At 65.1% G+C, this 16,267-nt stretch overlaps 1 protein-coding gene across 1 annotated transcript in view; it reads right to left on the bottom strand.

The window, feature by feature from the left end:
- Positions 1-5,007: 5,007 nt before the first annotated feature.
- SCLT1 (sodium channel and clathrin linker 1) overlaps positions 5,008-16,267 on the bottom strand; it is a 47,530-nt gene continuing 36,270 nt past the window's right edge. Inside the window, exons 20-23 of the mRNA XM_037497778.1 lie at positions 14,778-14,974; positions 9,080-9,158; positions 7,454-7,549; positions 5,008-5,070 (exon numbers count right to left, since the gene is read on the bottom strand). Of these exons, the coding sequence (XP_037353675.1) occupies positions 5,008-5,070; positions 7,454-7,549; positions 9,080-9,158; positions 14,778-14,974 (435 nt within the window). The remainder of the gene's footprint in view (positions 5,071-7,453; positions 7,550-9,079; positions 9,159-14,777; positions 14,975-16,267) is intronic.

The raw sequence follows: 16,267 nt of genomic DNA, 5'->3' as shown, positions 1-16,267 counted from the left end.
CGGCGGGGAGGGTCTGTCCGGCGGGGAGGGTCTGTCCGGCGGGGAGGGCCTGTCCGGCGGGGAGGGTCTGTCCGGCGGGGAGGGCCTGTCCGGGGGGGAGGGCCTGTCCGGGGGGGAGGGTCTGTCCGGCGGGGAGGGCCTGTCGGGGGGAGGGCCTGTCGGGGGGAGGGTTTGTCGGGGGGGGAGGGCCTGTCCGGCGGGGAGGGCCTGTTCGGGGGAGGGCTGTCCGGGGGGGAGGGTCTGTCCGGCGGGGAGGGCCTGTCGGGGGGGAGGGCCTGTCCGGGGGAGGGTCTGTCCGGCGGGGAAGGGTCTGTCCGGGCGGGGGGGAGGGCCTGTCGGGGGGGAGGGTTTGTCGGGGGGGAGGGCCTGTCCGGCGGGGGAGGGTCTGTCCGGGGGGGAGGGTCTGTCCGGCGGGGAGGGTCTGTCCGGGGGGGAGGGTCTGTCCGGGGGGGAGGGCCTGTCCGGCGGGGAGGGCCTGTCCGGGGGGAGGGTCTGTCGGGGGGGAGGGCCTGGTCGGGGGGGAGGGTCTGTCGGGGGGAGGGCCTGTCCGCGGGGGGAGGGTCTGTCCGGGGGGGAGGGTCTGTCCGGCGGGGAGGGCCTGTCTGGGGGAGGGCCTGTCCGGGGGGGAGGGTCTATGGGGGGGGAGAGGCCTGTCCGGGGGGAGGGCCTGTCGGGGGGGGGAGGGCCTGTCCGGCGGGAGGGTCTGTCCGGCGGGGAGGGTCTGTCCGCAAGGTCTGTCGGGGGAAGGGTCTGTCGGGCGGGGAGGGCCTGTCCGTCAGGGGAGGGTCTGTCGGCGGGGAGGGCTGTCCGGGGGAGGGTCTGTCCGGGGGGGAGGGTCTGTCCGAAGGTCTGTCGGGCGGGAAGGGTCTGTCCGGCGGGGAGGGCCTGTCCGGGGGGGAGGGCCTCCTGTCCGTCAGGGAGGGTCTGTCCGGGGGGGAGGGTCTGTCCGGGGGGAGGGCCTGTCCGTCAGGGAGGGTCTGTCCGGGGGGAGGGTCTGTCCGGCGGGGGGTTCTGTCCGCCCCGTCTCACCGCCCCGCCCCCCCCAGGTGTGCCTTCCCCGCCCGCGCCGCCCTGGAGGGCCGGCTCCTGTTCAACAGCCCCTCGGCGGGCCCCGGCGCCCCGAAGATCGAGGACCTCACGTGGCACTCCGCCTTCTTCAGGAAGCAGATGGGCGCGCCCGGGCGCCCCCGCGAGCCCCGCTCCTCGGCGCCCCCGGGGGCCCGGCCCCGCCCTGCTGCGGGCCCCGGACCTCTGCGGCCGCCGGGGGGGCCCCGAGAGCCTCCCGGGCTTCGAGAAGACGCCGGCGGAGGCCCGGCTGCCGCCCGCGCCCCCGAGGAACGGCCTGGTGGCGCCCCGGCCCGCGGCGCGCGGGGAGCCCGGGCTGCCCGGAGACCCCGGCCGGGCCGACGCGCGGGGCCGGCCCTGCAGACAGAGCCTCCGGCCGGCGCGGCCCCCGGACCCCGGCCGCGCGGGCCCCGGGCGCCCCGGCCCCCGGAGGGAGGCGCCGCCGCGGTGCAACGGCGCCCTGGCGCGGGCACCCCCCGCGCACGCCGCCGCCAAAGTGCCTACGACGCCGGCCAGCCCGGCCAAGAACTGGGGGGGCTTCCGGATTCCAAAGAAGGGGGAGCGCCCGCCGCCCGCCGAGGCGCAGGAGGGCGCCGGGCCCCACGCGGGACCTGCCCTACCTGGGCCTGGGGCGCGGGGCCCCCCAAGGAGCGCGCCCCGAGCCAGCCGCGGCCGGACCCCGAGAGCGACGGCTACGCGCCCGACGTGGAGATGAGCGACTCGGAGAGCGAGGCCCCCGACGGCCAGTGTGCCGCGCGGGGGGGCCTGGGCCGCGGGCCCGCGCTCATCCGCCGCAGCGTGCTGGCCTCCTGACCCGGCGCGGCGCGGGGCGGGGGTGCCGGCCGCGGCCTCGACGTCCAGGCGGGGCCTCCCGGGCGCGGCCGCGCTTCCGACAGGAAGGAAAACAAAGCAGAATAGGTTATTTTGAAAAACCACGGAAAGGCAATAAGTTGCGAGGACCCCTCCCCGGTGGGCAGGAAGGGCCGAGGGGGGCCTCGCCGCGGGGGCCGGTCAGCCCCGGCTCCCCCTGCGCGCGGCAATAAGCAGCCAGTGACCAGCAATAATAAACCTGCGTTCAACCCCGTCCTCTGTCCTGTCCTTGCGCCGGCGGCGCGGGGCTCTGTCTTCTCCGGAGTCGGTGTCGTCGAGAGGCCCGCGGGGGCGGCCTGCGGGCGGGGCGCCCGGGGGGAGCCCGGCGGGGCGCCCGGCTCTGGTTCACGACGCGTCTTCCGAGGCCCGCCCGCCCCCGCGCTATGCAAGCCGCCCGCCGGCCGGGGAGGTCCTGGGGGCCACCTACCCGCTGATGGGGGGCGAGGGCCGGGCGGCGGCGTGTTGGGGCCGCGGGGCGCCCGTCGGGAGACGGCCGTCCGGAGAGGCTGTTGCTCGGAGTCCCAGCCGTGCTGCGTCTCGCAGGGCGTCCTTTAAACGTCAGATTTGATTTTATTTTTTTTGCATTCGAGCAAAAGCCTTTTCTGGGTTCAGAGTAGGTGGACATCTCTGCCCTTCTCTGGCGACCGCGGCGACCGCGCGGGGTGAGCAGGATGAGCAGGATGAGCAGGAGACTCTCAAGCCATAGAAAGAAAGTCTAAATTCCCTCTAGTAAGTGTGCGGCCTCGTCCCATTCCCAGAGGCCCAGATTCATTTGCACTATGAGGAATGCTAGTTTTGTGCAGAAAATAATGCCTTACCTGTTTCCCCCACATTTAGGTTGAAAAGCTTTCGAACGTTCCAAGTTACGCTGAACCAAAAAAAAAAAAAAAAAAACCCCAAACAAAACAAAAAATAAAAAATCCCACACGAATGAAAAAGTCCACACTTGTTACTCCTGCTTCGAGATGCAAACGGTGCAGCCCGCTGGCCGCCGGGGCTCGGGGTCCGAGACTCGGGGCGCCCGGCGGCGGCCGCACCCACTGCACCGTCAGTGGGAACCATTGGCTCGGTCCTTCTTTCTTTTTTTTGGTTAAGCTTCACCTTCCTTGTGCATCCTGACCGGGAAATAGCTCTGATTGTGCTCAGTGTCTTCTGTCGAAGTGTCGGCTAGTGCCACTTGCGTGGACTGCCTGGAGAGTCCCTCGTGAGGTGATGGACACAACCGGAATGGAGGAGTCTCGGTGTTGTGGGCGAATCTTCGTTATTCTGCGCGGGGCGGCCGTGTGGCCACCTGCCCGCACGCGGAGGACTTTCACTACGTGCCTAGCTTGGAGTCCGCGCGGCTGGAACGGGGGCGTGAAGGTGCATGAAGAGTGAAGACCCAGAATCCCGCAAAGTCTATGTAGAGATGACTATTTTATATGACACGGCCCGATCCTGTATTTATTTCTACCCCTTTTGGAAAGTATTTATAAAACTAGGTGAGGACAGCTGTATTTTTTTGTTGAACTATTTAGTAGAATTTGTGCCTTTTTGTCTGTATGTGAATAAATGCTGTACATTTTGCAATACACGTCAAGTGTCTCTGGAAATACGCTTTTCCTCAATGTTGGAAGGTGCGTGCGGCACCGCGGCCCGGTGGGTGTCCGCTGTGGGCTCCCGGCTCGGCCGAGGGCCGAGGAGGCCGGCGGGCGGTGGCGGGGGGTCAGGCCCTCCTTGGCTCTGGCGCGCTGGCCCCGGTGCCGCTCAGGCCCGGAAAGCGCTTCTGTTGAAACAACGGACGGGCTGAAGCCGCGGTGACCCGCCCCGGCCGGGGACCGGGGTCTGCGGTGCCGCCCAGCGCCCAGCTCTCGCGGGCAGGAGGCCCTGAACTTTGTGACCGTGGACGAAACAGTGTATTTCCCCCCCCCACCCCGATATAATGTTGACTGATGAGGCGTCTACGGTGAAAAGTCGTCCGGGTGACCGAAGATGGTATTTCTAAGCTTTGAGAAAATGCTTCCTTGAGGAGCCGTTTGAGTCAGTGCTGGTTTCAACCACAGAATTCGGGGGCGCTGGGGCGGGGGCGGCCGCCTGTCTGCTCCAGGCTGTCCTGGGGCGCCTGTCCGAGGTCTCGGGCTCTGCAGGGCACGGGGAGCGCGGGAGCCCGGGGGCGGGGGGGGGGCGGACACTCCCGCATTCCCGGGTTGTGCTAGAATGTGGCCAGCACCGTTTTTAGACCGTGAGTTGTTTACAGTCTGAGGAAAAGCCCGTTCCTGGTGACTTGGCTCCGTGTTGCCCGCGGCGAGGCAGACCCTCCCGGTGCCCGCGGGGCGAGCGCAGTAGCTCGCTGGGAAGTCAGGTGGGGAAGCCAGAGGCCCGGCGACCCTTGGAAAAGCAGCTCGGCCTCGGAGACGGCGGCCGTCGGGAACGAGAGTGGCTGCAGCTTCACGGTCAGCTGCCGGCCGGGGTCTTCCCGCCCGGCTGCCAGCTCGAGGGGACGCGCACCCGGGAGCAAGCGCGGGGCTTAGGGTCAGAGCCCGCCGGGCGTCTGCGCCAGAGCAGGGCCGCCGTCCCCCAGGGGGCAGTCGTCGGCCCAGGCGGGGGGCCGGGGCCTTCTCCAGGCCCATGGGGGGCAGGTCTGCGGCCAGCCGGCCTCGCGGGCTCGCGCGCAAGCATCAGCCCTGGGCCGGGCCGGGAGACACACCTCACGGACACGCCACGGCAGTTAGATGCGGAAATGCAGGACAGCAGCACTCGGGAAAGCGCAGAATTTATTACATTCGTGTTCAGAATAGACGGGGACTTGGGGAGTGAAAAATGGGTCAGGACCAACAACTAGATGTGAAATGATCAACTCTTGGAACTAAAATGTTAAAATCCTAGCATTTTCTTGAAAGATTTCTTTCTTTCTCATGATTCGCACGGTCTGCGGTGTATTTTGTGCCGGGGGGCGGGGGTTCGAGAAGAGCCGGGCGGTGTAGACAGGCAGCTCCTCTGCAGCCCTCGGCCGAGAGGCCCGCGCTGCTCACCTGCGGCGGCGGCTCCTCCTCCAGGCGGGCGCCCGCCTCGGGCCCTCCGCGCCGGGCGGGGTCAGGTGCCCTCCAGATCCACCCTGGACGCGGCTCTCCTCCGCTGCACCGCGGCCGCGCTGAGCTGCAGAGGAACAAACAGTTGGCCAGCAGTTACCTCGCTGCGGAAAGTCCGAGGCCAACGACGCGCCACAACGTGGGGTGACCGGAGAGCTCTTACCGGAGGGGACTGTGGGGTCCGTGCTTGGCTGTCGCTGTCCGGGGACACCAGAGGCTGCGCGCCACGCCCCGCGCTCCCGCCAGCCCGGGCTCAGCACCGCCCGGCACAGCCGTGGGAAATCCCCGAGGAAGTGGGGCGCGGCTGCTGGGCGTGCGCCCCGCAGCGCGGGAGGCAGGTGACACAGACCACCCGGGGGAGCTGAGTGACCCCCACGCGGCAGGCGCGCCACCACGCCACACGCCACACCCCGCACTCGGCCCCAGGCCTGGCGCGCACAGGCCTCCCCGCCGCCCTCCTTCCCGCGTGCAGGCGGGTGCGTGACCGGGATTTCCCGCCCTCCAGCCCAGCCCGCCGCGGCTCCCGCGGTCCTGCAGCATCCGCAGCCTGGCGGCGGCCCCGGGGGGCGTGGGCGGGCACGGGTGGGCGCGCCTGGGCCGAGGGGCCGGCTTCTAAGGGCGGCGGCGGGGGGACGCCCGCAGAGGCCAGAGAGACGCGGCCCGGGACGAGGGAAGCCTCGGGGGGCTGGACGCCTGCCCGCCCCGGCCCGCCCCGCCGTGGCCCCGGGAGCCGCGCGGCTCGTGGCGTGAAAGCGCAATAAACCCTGCAGAGCCGCCCAGGGCTCCAGGCCGCGCCTTCGCCCGCCGCTGGGGAGAGCCCGCCGCCCTGCCCGCGCCGCGACACAGCCTCTTCAGCCTCCCGTCCCGGCTCCTGGAAACGTGCAAGTGGGGTGCCGGCTTGTGTGTCCCCCTTGTTGGTCTGAACAAGGGCAAGGGCTGCGCGCTCCCTCCTTTTCCCAGCCGGAACTATGCCTGGACCCCCGAGGCCGTGGCAGCGCGGGCAGGAGCGGAGCTGAGCCCTCGGGTGGGGCGGGGGCTGCGTCTCCAGGCGAGGGCGGCTCGTGATGGGGGTCTCCAGGCCCGAGGGTGTCTCCAGGCCGCCATCCGTCCCTCCTGGCCCGGGGCCGCTGGGCACTGGGTCCCGGCCGGGGAGCTAGCGCGGGAGTCGGTTTCCACGGGCTCGGCCCGGCCCGCCCGTCGTTGCTCCGGTTTCGGGTGTCAGCGCTGGCGCGGGGAGACCCCCACGCTGGCCACGGAGCGCGCCGGGGGGCGGCGTCCCGGTGGGGCCCGCTGAGGCCGCAGCCCCCACGCAGCGCTGGGCCGGGCAGCCAGGCCCGGGAGCCCTCGGGCCGGGCGGCTGTCGGGGGGGCGGCCCCCACGGGCGCTGTTTCTCGCTTGTAGAGGGAGATGGAGGCCCGGAGAGGCTTCCGCCAAGGCAAAGATAAAGCTCGTGACTTAGACTCACTCGTCCGGGGCCGCTTTTCTCCCGTGTGAAGACGAGACGGAGGCTGGAGCCGCTGCCCGACGCCAGGACCCTCTCAGGACATGGGGCGCGGGCTCCTGCCCCCGGCCTAGACGAGTGATTCGCGAGCGGGAATTAATGTCTCACGTCACAGTTTCAGAACCAAGTCTTGGATGAAGCTAAAGGACTCCCAAGAGGGAGCGAACAGAAGCGCAAATGAGTCCTGACTTCTTTCCGTGGACGCCAAGGTCTTAGCAGACGGAGCTTCTGCCCACAGCCGTGACGCCGGGACGGCCCGAGCGGGGAGCCCCGGGGCTGCTCCGGCCCCCGGAGAGGCGCAGCGGCGAGGGGGCTTCGTCCTGACCCCACGGCCCGCGGAGAGCCAGAGCAGCGAGCGGCGCGGGAACCGCGTCGACCTTGGTCCCTGTCGCGGCGCCGCGTCCACCCTGCCTCTCGCGGGGCTGCTCCACCCCCCCGGCAGGAGGGAGACTGCGCCGCCTCTGAACAAACGCCCGTCGAGCCACCGCCTCTCGGGGCTCACCACGTGCTGCCCCTCCTGCTTCCCGCCGCGGGGCTTTGTCGCGCAGTCCAGAGCCACGGGCAGGCACACGCGGCCCTGGGCTCGCAGATGAGCCGAGTGATCTTCCCCCTGAAAAGCGCAGTCGGCGCACGGCGCAACCCGGAGCAGGGTGTCGGGGGCCAGGCCGCCCACGGGGCAGACGGGCACGGCCGTCCCCGGGGCTCCCTGCGCTGACGAGGCCCTGCGTCGGGCACCACGTGGCAGCCCCGCCCCGCCCGGCCTTGCTGCCAGGGCCCCACGCCAGCCTCACGGCCGCCCGAGCACATGGCTGCTTCTGCCTCTACAGTTCCCAGCCTCAGACATTAGAAAGACGAAGCAGGTAAATCGAGTCAAGCGGAACTGCCGGTTTCCCGGGAACCCCTGAGGAGCCCCCACCCGTCTCCCCCCGAAGCCCACCTGCAGACCTACCTGCTGGACGGCCGAGGCGGCTCTCTGCTCTGCCTGGCTTAGCCGCCGCTGCAGCCTGCTGGCTTTCTCCTGATGCTCTAGAATCAGCTTCTCGCTCTGTCGCGGGGAAACACGTGGAGACGTGGCGTCGACAGTCACGAGGCACCGGACACAGCCTGCCACTTGGCGAGACGCCGAGGCTGCCTCCGGGCCCGCGTTGCTCGAGGAGGGACCTCAGTGCTCAAGGTGGGTTTTACATCTGACTCCAGGGCCCCCCTCTTGCCACCAGTGAACTGGGGCACCCGGCACAGTGAGCGAGGACTCGCCGGGGCGCGTCCCTGTGTGGAGCTGAGGCGCAAGGCCCCTGCCCCAAGGCCTGGAGACTGGGAAGACGCGCCTGGGCCCCTGGGCCGGCCGCCTCCCGGCGGGAGCAGGGGCAGCGTCCAGGGAGTCGTGGCGCCTGTCCTACAGGTCTGAAGGGCCGCCCCACAAAGGTCTTGGTGGAAGGGGAGGCCCCGCGTCCCCACCCTCTGTCTGCCGTGGGCCCCAGAGCTGCGGGGCCACAGTCACTAAAGCACCGTGAGGGGCTCGGCTGTGACCCAGAAAGGGAAGCTGAAGCCCCCCGGAGGTGAGCAGCACCGGGCTTGGGCCCAGCTCCCGGAGGGCCGCTCTCTGGTGTCCGCGCCCGGGAGCTGCTGGGCTTCTTACACGTGTGAGTGTGCCCTCATTTGGAAGTTGGTTAGGCTTAGGGGCGTCACGGGGGGCAGCAGGCCAGTCTTCATGAAAAGGGGCCGTCTGCAGCGAGGGTGGCTGTGGACAGAGGGCCCTGGGCCAGCTCTCGGAGGCCAGGCAGGAGGTGGGCGCACCCCGGGGCCCCACTGGGCACCCCCAGGGGCGATGCCGCAATGGCAGCCTCTGGGGCTGGCTGTCACTGATGCCCAGTGGGGGCAGAGAAGCTGCAGGTGAAGGTGCTCCTGGCCCGCGACAGCCCGAGTCTGTGCACAGCAGCCATGTCCGCCCTGCGCCGGCCTGTCGGGCCAGGACACGCTCCCGCTGGAGCACGGCAGCCTCGCGTGGGTGCTGCGCCTCCTGCTCGGCGTCACAGGCCCGGCTAGCCCGAGCTGACTGGGGGTTACGCCCAAAAGCAAAATTATTTTATTCTTTAAATTATTCTAAATACGTTCCTGAAAGTGGGGCTCACAGCACGGGCACCTCAAGGGCTCCCGTTTTCTCACTGGCTCGTCCCCGTTTTCATCCCCCGGGTGGCCTCCCGAGGCGAGAGGCTTGGGCCCGGGGTTGGGGGGGGAAGCCCAGCAGCTCCGGGGCGCTGACACCAGAGGGCGGCCCTCTGGGAGCCGGGCCCAAGCCCCGTCCTGCTCACCTCCAGGAGCCGAGACGGGAAGCCCCGACTCCTGCAGCTCTGAAGCGCGACCCGCAGGCCTTGAACGCCCCGGCAGGCAGAGCACCTCCCCGGGCTGCTGGGGCTAAAAGCCGCAGGCGCAGGGCCGAGGGGACGTGCGCTGGCCTGGAGCAGCCCGGGCCTGCGCCTCCCTCCGCGCTGCGTCCCCTCGGGGCTGGGGGTCCTGCGGGAGGCACATCTGGGGGGCCGAGTGTGGCGCTGCCGCCCGGGCTCTGCCGCTCTCTCACCTCGGCCGCCTTCTCGCTCGCCATTTCCAGCTGAGAAAGCAGCTCCTGGGTGCGGAGTTTCTGTCGACTCAGCTCACTCCTAGGCACAGAGCAAACCCCGGCCGTTAGTGGCACCGATGGGAACGGGAACAAGACGGGGTCTTCATGACCGACACACGTTCACGTTTGCATCAAAAACACCATCTTGCGTTGAAACAAGCTGCTGACTCGCGGGCCGCGGGCCCTGGGATCGGCCAGCCAGGCCTGCGAGGGTCCTGGGGCGACTGAGCATCGTGAGCACCGGCGGTTGGCGCTGGCAGGGGAGCGGCTGCCGGGCACTGACCGCTGCTCCCCGCAGGCTCTGGACAGGCGGGGGTGCGGGCCGGGCGGCGCTGCGGGGGAGGGACGCGGGGGACGCGCCTTCGCTCCGGCCTCCACCCCAGCTTGCTGCCTGTGGGAGCCGTGCTGGGCAGACACCCCCGGCCTGACCTTGGCTGTAACGGGCTGGGAGCGCAGCTCACGTGGCCTAGGAGCACACGCGGCCGGCGCTCGCCGGGCTCCTGACGCCTCAGGGAAGTTACCGGGAGCCGTCAAACCCTGGTCGGAGGGTGGACACGCGGAGCGGACAGTGGCCGGGAGCAAGGAGGGAACCGGCAGGAAGGAGAGTGACAGGCAGCTGCGGGCCTCGGGGCCGGGCCCAGCGCGAGGCTGTCCAGGGGCACCTGGCTGACACCCAACGTGGCCCGGGGCGGGAAGCAAGGCCAGGACCAGCCATCAAAGCTGAGGTGTCTTGTGACCCCGACCTGAGGGGCTGCAGAGGTGAGACCAAGATGCCAGTCCCCCGGCGAGCCGGGAGCCCCGGGTTGGAGCAAACGGGGAAGGGCCAGGCAGGTCCACCAGAGCAACACAGCGAGTGTGCGGGGCCGATGAGCTGCTGTTCTTGCAGAGCTAATGAATGTCGTCTCAATACCCTACTTGCTCCTTCCAGTACACAAGTCGCAAAGGGGTGGCCCTGCCTTCCTCTTAAACTTGACCCAACGTGGCCGCCAGGGACAGAGGCTTTCTCTGAGCAGACGCACAGTCAGTCCCCAAAGCCGCTGACCATGCGAAGGTGATTATGTCAGCAAACGGGACGGTGGATCTCCCCGGAAGGCCTCAGCACTGCGGCCTCACGCAGCAGGAGGCGTGGCTACGGGGCCTGCTGCGCCTCCACCAGGTTGTCAGCTCTCAGGCCCTCGTGCATCTCCCACCTCAGCGCTCTCATCACAGCGGACAGTCCAGGCGGTCAGAAGAGCACGTCCTGACCCAGGTTCGGGACTGAAGTTGTCTTCAGTGCTGTCTTGACTGAGGCCTCTCTAGAGGCGGGTCAGTTCCCTTCTTGGTGCTCATGAAATCCACCCTCCCAGCCACTTCCCTGCAGGCTCTACTCCCCCTTGGGGCCCTGCCCGAATCCCCAGGCCCAGACACCAGACCCCGGGGGCGGTCCCTGCTCAAACGATGGCCATTTGCCCCAGCTCCTTCCTTCCAGCTGTGCCCGCACCCTGTGGCCTGTGTCAGAGCAGGGCTCCCCATGGGCCCGGGCGTGTGCTGCGAGTGCCCGGGGAACTGAACCCCTGAAAGGGTGACTGTCTGATATCTCCCGTTCTCATCCAGCCTCATCACAGCCTCGGGGCTCAATGCGAGGAGACCCACGCCTTCCTCCTAGTCAACAAGCGTAGGGCCAGTGGGTTCCCCGGGCGTTTTACACCACTGGCCTCTGGGCCTTCACCTGTAGCTTGATCGTGCTAATGCAGAAGGCGCTTGGGAGTGTGGGTGCGGGGCACGCGTGCCTGAGTGTGGACGCTGGGAGTGTGGGTGTGCACGCATGCGTAAGTGTGCACACCTGTGCTCAGAGGCGGGGATAAAGCAGAGGCGTCGGGGGCAGGACGAGGACGAAGGATGTGATTGCAGAAGAGGTGAGGCCACAGGTGAGCGCCAGGGAGAGCCGGAGAAAGAACACAGCTTCACGCGGGCTGGAGGGTCGGCTGCCTGCCTGCCCCCCGGCCCCCCTACCTGGGTCTGGGCCGGCCTCCCTGCCTGGCGCCCGCGCACCTGGGTCCCTGAGAGAGCATTAGAACCTGGAAAGCCCACTGAGGGCTCCGGGACTCTATCCGTCTGCCCGAATCAGTGAAGCTGCCCCGTGCCTGCTGGCGCTAGAGCAGCAACGCGAGCCTCTACACCCGTGCTTGTGGAACATGCGGAGTCCACTAGATGCCCCGGGTAGGGTGAGGGAGACGGTCAGGCTTTACGCCACCGGCCTCTGTGGCCATCACGGCGGCCTTGAAAGCAGGAGGTGCTTGGGCCTGACGGTGGACACCTGGGGTGCGGTGTGGGCCTGTGTGAGCGGGCGCCCCTGGGCCTGCAGGCGGAGGCTGTATGGCGGCGTCACTCGGGACGGCTGCAGTGGATGGAGAAGGGCTGCGGCGGGACAGCTATGGGACGAGGGACTGCAGCGAGGCAGGACCAGGAGGCGCCACCAGAGAGCCCAAGGAGAGGCATGCATGAAGATCCGCAGGGGCCGGAAGGCCCGCCAGCCTCTGGGCCCCGGGCCCCCTCCTTGCCAGCCTGCGGCTCGCCCCGTCACAACGGGCGTAGAAAGAGCCTGAAAAAGCCACTGAGGGTGCCGGGCTCTCCTTTCCCGTCTGCCCGAAGAGCCTGAGAGCCAGCCCGGGGCCCGCCGGCCCCACACCTGCCGCCGGCCCCGACTCACTCCACAGCTGCGCCCGCTTGCACTCCAGGCTGGCGACCGGCCCGACAGGCGAGCCTGGAGACGAGCGCCCCGGCAGCGAGGCCGCCGTGCTGGCCGAGGCGGGCAGCTGCAGTGTGTTCGGTCCAGGAAAGGCACGCCGGGTCAGCCGGGCTGGCCACGCGGTAAGGACGCCAAGACGGTGAAAGCGTTAGGGAGACTCCCAGCACGCCACCCAACTCCTCCGGAACAAACGCGCGTGACGAGAACGACAAGCCTAACGCCTGCCGGAGCAACGCCGCCTGCCGAGCCCTGGACGGTGTCTGCCCCGTGCTTCGGACCCGGTTCTGCTGCCAGTCGGGACGGGTGGAACCGGGCCCCTCCTCACGGTAAAGGTAGGTGCGTCTGGCCGACCGGCCCCGGGCCAGCGGCGGTCGCCGAGCAGAGGCGGGTCTCCGGCCGGGGCGGTCGGGCTCCAGCCCACTCCCCGGGGGCCCACCTGGGGCCGCCTCCCTGGCTCCGGGACGGACAGCGCTGGCCAGGCTTCAGGATGAACGGCGTCTCAGCACCGGAGTCGCTCTTGTTCCTTCCTGTCACCCTGAGCTCGCGGCACTGGCTGGTGGATGTGAATGCGTTTGACACGTTCATTTACTGCACGGTTCTCGGTGTCCAAGGGCCCCCGCGAGGCCAGGGGGAGCCTTCTTCAGTGGGCCCGAGACCGGCAGGGTCTCCCCGCGCCGTCCCGCAGCTCCAGCTCCGTAGCCGCCCTCTCGAAGGAGCCTGGGTTCTGCTGGGAGACGGCGCGCGGGTGAGCGCCGACCCCGGTCTGCCGGGCCCTGGCGCGGACGGAGCTAGGAGGACGTGGTAAGTGCGAAACAGCGCCGAACCCACCCCCTCGCTTCTCCAGCTCAGAACTGAGTTTCATTTCATTTCTTTGAATTTCTCTTTTCATGAAAATCTTGGCTCTTAAAGGCATTTATATAATTACTCCATTGTTTTATCCTATAATTATAAGTTTCAGCATAAAACCAATATTATTCCTAACGCCATTGCCATTAAAAACAGCCTGCGTGGAGGCATTCCTTTTCAGCCCTGGGATTAATCCCACTAGGAAAAACAATCTAATTACTGTGTTAATGTCACTTGAAATGTTTCAAGCCATCAACTTCCTGAACAACTAATCTGTTTGATCTTGCTTTTTTGTACTTTTAAAAACATCAAAAATTTTTTAAAAATATTTTAAGGATCCATTCATTTATGCATACAAGAACTGGGCTGCGGGCCACAGGCGCGGGGGCAAGAGGACTCCCCAGAGGCAGAGCGGGGAGCAGAACAGGCAGATCCACTGAAATCCACGGCTGAGGGGAGCAGCGGGGAGACAGGAGAGGTCTGCTGCGCCCTGTGGGTAGCTCCCTGGCCAGGGATCGAACTCAGGCTGCAGTGGCTGAGGATAGTGCTGAGACTTTAACCCTTGTGCCACCAGGGAGGTCCCTAAATTTTTACTTTTTAATTAAATTTATTTTGTTACATCACTCATTTTTGTATGGCATTTGATTTCTCCCCTCAGGTGTAGTCCCTGTAGCTCCCCACTCTCCACCCCCACAGCACCAGTGAGCCATCTCCACCACCCGGGGGGCTCTTCCCTCCCATGTGACCCCTCCCTCGCCTCCCCTGCTGGATGCCTCAGATCTATGGTCAGTTGGCAAGTTTTGTCTCTTCCCTGACCCTTTATTTGGTTTCTCTGTATTCTAATATTTATCTTTTTCCTTCCGACTTGTTTCTTTCAGCACCATCCCTTCCAGCTCCATCCAGCTGCAGCAAATAGCATGAGTTCATCTTTTTTGATTGCTGCACAGCATTCCAGTGCATATACAGACCACGCCTTCTCCATCCAGCGATCTGGTTTGGGCATCTGGGCTGTTTCCGTATCTCAGCTATGGTAAGTGGTGCTGCAATTAACATAGACGTGCAGGTTCCCTTTGAATTGGTGGTATTTTTAAAAACATTTAATTCTAAAACTAATTACATAAACACTCATATAGTTTCAATTGTCCCTTTTTATACGTGTATAAAGAAGATTTATTCCGAAAGGTCTGAGGTCTTTGTCCTCATCCCCTCTCCCTGCACAGATGGCCGCTTCGCTGTGCGTTGGCCCCTCCACCTCCTGAGCAGAACGGCAGGTCTGCATGGGGAGTGTGGGGCAGACCCGGCCCGTCTGTGCCGACGGACGCACAACACCCCCCTGGGAGGGACAACCCTGGACACATCTTTACACTTGCTTTTCCACTTGATGTATCTCGGGTACTGTCCACGTGCAGGCTTTTGCTGGGGATCTCGCTGCGTCTGGAGTTAAGGGGGTGATGTTCGTGACGCTGTAACACTGAGCATTCTGGTCACTGGCGTGCTCGCCCTGGCCCTCATTCCCACTACTGCAGTTTGCACGCGGAAGCCACACCCCGTTGGATTCATTCCTGGGTATTGGGTGCTTTTGATGCAGTTGTAAATTTTACTATTCTTAAGGTTTTACTTTGAAATGCCTGCTGCTGGCTCGTAGAAATACAACTGATTTTTGGATATCCACCTCATAACCTATCCATTATTTCGGGCTTTCTGCACATACACCCGTGTTGTCTGCCAAGAGGACTGCGCCTCTGCCCCTGCCTGTGGTCTTTTCTCTCTCCTGCCCCAGCACACGGAGGTCCTGCGCCAGGGATGGCTGCGGTGGGAGTGCCCGCCTTCAGAGGAAAGTGGGCTTTTTTGCCTGTCCAACAAAAATCACTACCTTGAGGAATATGCACAAAGTGTATAAAAATATGCAGTATTAGTTTTGTCTTGCAGTGTTAAATAGTTTTCACGCTAGGTCTACAAATACCTGCAGAATAAAAAAAGTAAGAGTTCCAGAATCACACATTTCTACAAAGAGACTAAGGCAAAGACATTGGAGGTTAAATAATGTCCTTGGTCAAGTGGACCCGGCAGCGAGCGTGGACTTACTTCAGGCTGCTGATCCTGACTTCCGCACTCTCTGCGACCTTCCTCGCTTCTTCTCGCCACCGGCTGGCGGTCTTCTGCTGCGTGGCCAGGAGGTGCCTCAGCTCCACCGTGGAATTCCGGCTGCTGTCCTCCATCTCTCGCAGCTGAACTTCAAACCCACGTTCCTTGATGGAGAACTCGTGTTCCATCGTGCTGATCTAAGGGATGAAACGGACACAAGCCTTCTTTCTCGCTGTCACGCTACGAAACGCACCCATCCCTGGCGTGCACACGTGGAATCACACCCAGGCATCTGCAGCGCAGGGCTGGGGCCCGCACACCTCCACCAGCTCAGCCCCCGGCCTGTCTCCATCGCGAGGGAGGCCTGCCCCGCCCTGCCCTGCCCTGCCCCGCGGGGGCCCCACATGGCCGGCGGAACCCGGCCCGGCCCAGCGTGCGGCTGCTTTCGTCGTCTTTTGCTTCTGCGCCAGAATCCATGGACCATGTCCACGCTCTTGGCTAAGAGCTGGGTGGTTACTGAGTCACTGAGACAAAGGGTTCAAGAACAGCCGAATGGGAGAGATGCAAAGGGCAGGGGGCAGCGAGTAGGGGGTTCTCAGGCCTCTGCTAGGGTTTGGCAGGCCCAGCCCCAGAAGCGCCTCCATCCACTTTTGAGCTTAGGTGCTTAAATTTCAGACAGTCTTTCTTTCAAGGCCTTTGTAAAGTCAAAGAAAATTATATCTAGGAATTCCTTCATCACGTCAGTTACCGCACTGATGAGAGGTGTATGTGTTTTTCAGGAAAAACGCTAGAATGATTTCCTGCGTCTCTTATGGAAACAGCTTCAGTCATTTCTAGTAATTGGTCGGCACTGTCGGCAGCTCCCACTGCGGCAGACGTTAGCTTGGGGCTCTCTGGGTGCCCTCGCTGCACCCTCCGCTGGGCTCCGCAGGAGGCCAAGGTCTAAGGCGCCAAAGTATGTCGCGAGTCACCTTCACATCTTCGCCTACACGTGCAGTTTCTGGCCCTCACGGGCCGGTCTCACAGGCGTGAGGTGGTGTCCCCCTGGTGCTGGTTTGTATCTCCCTGACGACCATCTGTCTGTCTGCTCAGGAGAAGTGTCTCTTTGGCAATTCTGCCTGGCTTGGGTTGGGTTATTTCCCTTGGCTGTGTTGGAAGTGTTTCTTTGTGGGCCTTGGATATCAGTCCCTTGTCAGATGCATGCAAACATTTCCTCCCACCGAGCAGGATGTCTGGTTGTTCACGGACAGGCTCTTCCACCATGCAGAGGCCTCGCAGGCCGATGTCGTCCCATTGGCTCGATTCTGCTTGTTTCCCTTGCGGTGGCAGTCAAGGCCCCAAGGATGTCCCCAAAGCCAAGGTCACAGTCTCCTGTCCGTGTTTCCTTCTATGTATTTTATGGTGTCAGATCTTATAGCCAAGTGTTTAATCCAGTTTGAGTTTATACCTAAAAGATTGTTTATTTCCAACTTTTAAAAATAGGAATATTT

This window comes from Talpa occidentalis, unplaced genomic scaffold, assembly GCF_014898055.3.
Source record: "Talpa occidentalis isolate TD23 unplaced genomic scaffold, MPIMG_talOcc4v2.1 talOcc4.8, whole genome shotgun sequence".
In the NCBI taxonomy this organism is placed as follows: Eukaryota; Metazoa; Chordata; class Mammalia; order Eulipotyphla; family Talpidae; genus Talpa; species Talpa occidentalis.
The sequence above is the reverse complement of the archived record's forward strand: the minus strand, read 5'-3'. Positions and strand labels throughout refer to the sequence as shown.